The 5,704-nt window shown below is 54.4% G+C and overlaps 1 protein-coding gene across 5 annotated transcripts in view; it reads left to right on the forward strand.

Annotated features, from left to right (window-relative positions):
- PQLC1 (PQ loop repeat containing 1) overlaps nt 1-5,650 on the forward strand; it is a 48,182-nt gene extending 42,532 nt beyond the window's left edge. For 3 of the 5 annotated variants that reach the window (XM_021715444.1, XM_021715441.1, XM_021715435.1), the window contains one exon: nt 4,069-5,650. In XM_021715444.1, the coding sequence (XP_021571119.1) occupies nt 4,069-4,276 (208 nt within the window). In that variant the 3' untranslated portion in view covers nt 4,277-5,650. The remainder of the gene's footprint in view (nt 1-4,068) is intronic. The other 2 variants (XM_021715449.1, XM_021715447.1) reach the window with 2 other exon arrangements.
- The last annotated feature ends 54 nt before the right edge of the window (nt 5,651-5,704 follow it).

Below are 5,704 nucleotides of genomic sequence, written 5' to 3' on the forward strand. Positions count from 1 at the left end.
AGGAAGGGAAGGAGGAGTGGGGAAAGGGAGGCAGGGGAAGAAGGGGCTGGAGTAGGGGATGTGCCTGAGGAGGAAGTCCCAGCTCCCAGGTCTGCCCGCACCAGCTGGGATAATGAAACCTGGGGCCGTGAGATGGGATAGCTGCTCCTCCCCACCCTGGCTCCACCTCAAGGTTCTCCGTGCTCCTGACGGTGGGGTTCTGGCATCACGGGTAGTTCTACTGAGTTTCCTCTGTCCTTCCTTGGTGGGACTTGCCACACCAGGAGGAAACCAGACTCAGCCTGTCATTAAGAAACCACTGACGCATTGAGCCTTGGTAGCAGGACTTGGGCTTTGCTCCCTCAGACAAGTCGTTGGGGGCAAAGGATGATGTAAACCCAGCTGGGGAGGAAAGGGGAAATCCTGTTTTTGAAGGAAATAGCACCTCAAGATCCCCACCACATGGAGTTTCTGGCTCTTGTAGATGCCTGGGGTCTGCTCTGTGTACTGTGAGGACCTCATGGTGGACCAGTGGGTGCACACAAGTAGGCTTGTGCCAAGACTGTGGCATTGTGGCACTTCCGTGGTGCCTGGTTTTGCTTCCTGCATGAGGAATGCTTCTTCCTGAGCAGATCACTCAGGGCATTTCTTTCCTGCATGCCTGGGACCAGAGACACATACCTGAATTCCATGTGACCTGCTGCCAACCCTCCCAGCCTGTGCCCTCTAAATGATGTAGCTATTCATGGGACCTCAGCCAGGCCGTCTGGGACTTCTGTCCCTGTGCCATGGCAGAAGCGTCATCCCTTCAGAAGGACAGAGGAAGGTGAGGTGTAAGGTCAAAAACTAGATGGGTGAGTGGGGAGTGGTCTGTGATCAGTGCCATGCAAAAGATACAAAGGATGGCGCAGAAGTAAGATTGGAAAATATAGTTTATTTAGAAAGTAAATTGGAGAGAGAGAAAGAGAGAGAGAGGAGGTTCACCTTCCCAAGGTAGGGGAGGGGGCCAAAGCTAGGAAAGCAATGGCAGCCATAGCTCACTGAGCCACTAGACCACACCAGAATTTAGCAAAGCAATGGCAAATGGCTGGTTGAGGTTGAATGCCTTTAAACCTTCCCTTTGATTGGGGGAGTTCGTTAAGGTGATTGGGTGATGGTCTGTTTCATGTCATCATGAAGGCCAGGTAAGCACACATACTGTCAGGTGATGGACAGCAGGCAGATGGGTGGGTTAGTCACATGATTGCTGCCATGTTGATGGGCATCTGTGTCATGAAGGTCAGGAAGAGCTAATTAGATTGATTTATTTACAAAACAAACTGGGGAGAGGATTGTAAAACAATTATCGATAGCTACCTCTGAGAAACCAGTTCTGTCCTTGGCTAGAGATTAGAGGACAAGTTAAAGTGAACTGCTAGAAAAACATGACAAAGCTAAGCAATGTTAAAATGGCAACTCTTTGGCTATATGGACTCCATTTATGTCTTTTCATGAGGAGTCTGGCTAGTTAGAACGTCCGTGTGATGTGGTAGAGCTCAGCCCAGCAGTGACTCCATGTCTCTGTCTGTCATGGTGGAGAGCACACCTGTGTGTCAGGGGACCCTGGAACACTGACAGGAAGGGCACTTGGACTGGGTCAGGTTGTCCTGGGATTGGAGCTTCAGCTGTACATCCTGCTGCCTGACATCTGACCAGGGCTGTGTCCCAGCTGGAACTAGAGTCCAGCACCTGCCTTCTGTTTTTGCTGGTGTACAGGTATGAGCTCCATACTGTGGAATTTGCATGGAATGACTGTCTGCCTGCTTCCAGGCCACCTAGCCCCCTGTGGTTCTGTGTATTGGAGGTGAGAAAGAGGATGCAAAGGAGAAGTGCAGGCCCTGCTGCTCCTTGGGGGCTGACCAGCCCCCTCCCAGCGTGGGCTCAGGAGGGGCCTGGGCTTTCCCTGTGGTTGGAGTCTCCCCCTACCTGATTTTCCTCCCAGCAGCCACAGAGCAGCTCTAGGCTCCAATTCTCCTTCCTGGGAGCTGGGCTCAGGCATACCGTTCTGCAGCCTTTCCCCACCTGGGGGCCGTTGGATACTGCAGTGAGGCTACTGGTCCTCTCCCTGGACCTCACCTGGCACCCCAGGGTGTTCCAAACTGAAAACTCTTTGGCTTTGCCAGATTTTTTTTTTTTAAGTTGGAGTCTTACTCTGTTGCCCATGCTGGAGTGCAGTGGCACACTCATGGCCACCCCAGCATCGACCTGCTGGGCTTAGGCAATCCTTCCGCCACAGCCTTCCAAGTAGCTGGAACTACAGGCACATGCTACCACGCCCAGCTAACTTTTATTTATTTATTTATTTATTTATTTATTTATTTATTTATTTATTTATTTAGGAGACAAGTCTCGCCAAGTTGTCCAGGCTGATCTCGAACCTGTGGGCTCAGGCAGTCCACTCGCCTCAACTTCCCAAAGTGTTGGGATTATAGGCTGAGCCACTGAGGCTGGCCTGAGCCACTGAGGCTGGCCTGAGCCACTGAGCCTGGCCAGCTTTGCCAGATTTTAAAGTGGGAACTGAAAGTCTTCTTTCCAGGTTTGGGATGCTTGCTTTGAGGCTGTTTCATTGAAGGTATTTTGAAAGCTGTTTCCAGTTAATTTTGTATGGCTACTCTGTGAGAAGTGACACTGTCTGTCAAAGCAGGTGTGATTATAAAGTGGCTATTCCTGGTGGGTGTGATTATAAGGTGGATGTTCCTGGTGGGTGTGATTATAAGGAGGACATTCCTGGCGGATATGATTATAGGGTGGACATTCCTGGCAGGTGTGATTTTAGGTGGGTATTCCTGGTGGGTGTGATCATAAAGCAGATTTAGGCTCTTGCAGAATGACAAGACCCTCATAGCAGAGCATGGTGGGCTTGAGAGGAAGTTGGGTGTGGATTCTGGCTCTTTCTGCCCACGGGCCCCTTTTGCTCTTCTGTTTTCCAGGCTGTAGCCCTGACTCCTGCCTGGACCTGACCTACCCAGCTTCAGCCCCACCGTCTCTTGCAGACCCTCCTGCAGGCTGCCCCAGGGGACAGGCCCCTCCCCTGGCATATAAGTGAGATGGAGGGACTGGGTCCTGTGTCCTCAGTGTCAGGGAGCTCCCTCAGGCTCCAAAGTCTGGTCCAATGAACTGTGAAAGGTCATGAGTCCGAGTTAAGCACATTTGATGCTGGGAGCATGTAGGAGGGTGGCATACAGGACAGGACAGCTAGGGTAGTGGGTGACAGTTGTTCATGTGTGCTCACCAAGGAGGGATGAATCGGACCTTTGAAGGCAGTTTGCACCAGTGACCAGTCCTGGTGATCCCCTCTGTGTCTCAGGCATGAGGGCGCTGGCCCAGCAGGACTAACCGCAGCCCCTGGTGTTTGACCTCACACCCCAGGGTGTGGCCATCACCAGAGAGTGGGAGCCCTATGGGGAAAGCCCTCCCCTCTGGGTTGGCTCCTTCTGGACCTTCTCAGTTCTGCCTGCTGCTTTGGGTAACCAACAGCTGCTTGCTGGATTCCTACCTCACTGCTGCATGCCTGGGGGCAGGGCTTCTGGAACCCTGACCAGGTGTAGGCCCTGGCTTCTCTCTTCTGTCTGAGGCCACAGAGAAGTTGAGGGGTGGGCTGGGGGACTGGCCAGGGTCAGGGTGTGACTCCCAAGCTCCTGGGGTATCCCAGACCTACTAGGGTGTCACTGATCTCCTGGGGTGTCCCTCTGGCCCACTGGAGTGGCCCCTGACCTCCTGAGGCATCCCTTGACCTCTTGAGATATCCCTGATCTCCTGAGGTATTCTTGACCTCTGAAGTGTCCCTCAATCCCCAAGGTATCCCCCAACCCCTTGGGATGACCTGATATCCTGGGTTGTCCCTAACCTCTTAAGGTATCCCTGACCTCCTGGAGTGGCCCTTCCTGGGGTATCCCTGACTTCTTGTAGTGTTCCTGGCTTCTGGGAGTGTCCCTGACCACCTGAGGTATCTGACCTACTGGGATGTCCCCAGCCCCCTGGTGTCTTTGACCTCTTGTGATGCCCATGACCCCTGGGTCACCCACTGACCTCCTGTTTGTGTCTCTACAGCATCAAGATGGTGCTCATGTGGGCCAGTGGTGATGCCTTCAAGACGGCCTACTTCCTGCTGAATGGCGCCCCACTACAGTTCTCCGTGTGTGGCCTGCTGCAGGTGTTGGTGGATCTGACTATCTTGGGGCAGGCCTATGCCTTCGCCCGCCATCCCCAGAAGCCAGCACCCCATGTCACACATCCTGCCAGTGCCAAGGCCCTCTGAGGGGGGAGTGGGACGGGTGACCACCAGCCGCAGGCACTGGGGGACCCCTGTCCTCTTGTGTGGGTGTGGGCACTACGGCCCCCATGGGTGTGGGTAAGAGGTGGTGTTCAGGTGTCAGGATCTCCACCAGCCTCTGTGAGGGGCTCCAGTGGGCAGAGGGGCCAGGGGCCATCACAGGGATGGCCAGCACGGACCTGACCTCTGAGGATGGGTTTCGGGTGTTTTTAAGGTAATGGAAAAAGTGAGTGTTTTTTCCCATTTCCTCTCAAAAACACCTGAGATGTGACCACAAACAGAATGGTTCCGATCTTGCCAGCTTCCCCATGGGCCAAGAGGCCTCTGGGTGGGAGACGAGGAGACATGGCATCAGGAGACTCTGCGAGTCCCATGAGCAGAGCCTTGGGACCCAGAGCAACCCTGACCGGATGCCCTGGTTGGACATGTGTGGCCTCTGCTGCCTGGGCTGTATGGAGGGCTTGGAGGCCATAGGATGCAGGACACCGGCACTCTGGTTTTCTGACAGTCAATTGTAGATGCCAGGGTATGGCAGGCTCATGTCCAGCCTGTCTAAACATTGCCAGAGCCAGCTGAAGGGTGCTCACCTCAGAGTTTTCAGTTCCCTTGGAATCCTGAGGATGTGGAAGGTGGGAAGGACCTCCAGGCATATGCGAGGCCCCCCTGAGGGCATGTGGAAAGGCCCTGAATGCTGCCCTGAGGAGGGCCCTGTATGTGGAGATTCTCTTCCTTCTGGGCAGTTTGGTGTCCATCTTCCAGGACAGAGACACGGAGGTCAGGGGTGGGGATACAAGTTCTGGCCCCCAACCTGCCACCCTGGGCTCTGGGGCCTGAAACACCTCCTGGGTGGTGGCGTGGCCTGGCTACATGGCCCTTCTGCCGTCCCCTGTCTACTGCCTGGGCATTGTGGCTCTCTCATGGTTCTGGCTGCAGTGGGAGCCATGGGTCTGACTGTTGTCACCCCGTGCCCTGCCCCTGCCTCTGTTTCAGTTGAACACAGAGTCAGCTGGCCCTGTCCTGAGCCACCCTGGAGCTCTGGATGCTTCTGTGCAGCTCCCACGGCCATGTCTTCCCTTCCGCCGGCGGAGGGGCCGCTCCTGCCTGTCCCTGTGTTGACACCGGCGGGAAGATGCTCGATGTGTTTCCTCCACCAGAGTTTTCCTCAGAAAACTCTCGAATGTCTGAGCGAGGATCTTGCTTAGCTCTTTGGCCTGTAAGATGCTTTGAAAATTTTATTTTTTTAAAATGAAGGTAGTGGCAACTGCCCCCAAATTAAATGTCACCGACTGCAGGCTCGGCGGCTGAGTGAATGTACCCCCGGGGGCAACTTGGAATCAATAAAACTGTTTGGATCCAGCATAGCCTGAGTAGAGTCTGAATGGAGTCCCCTGACAGAGAAGCCCACCCTTGCCT

Source organism: Carlito syrichta, unplaced genomic scaffold (genome assembly GCF_000164805.1).
Source record: "Carlito syrichta isolate Samal-C Ts95f unplaced genomic scaffold, Tarsius_syrichta-2.0.1 Scaffold100632, whole genome shotgun sequence".
In the NCBI taxonomy this organism is placed as follows: Eukaryota; Metazoa; Chordata; class Mammalia; order Primates; family Tarsiidae; genus Carlito; species Carlito syrichta.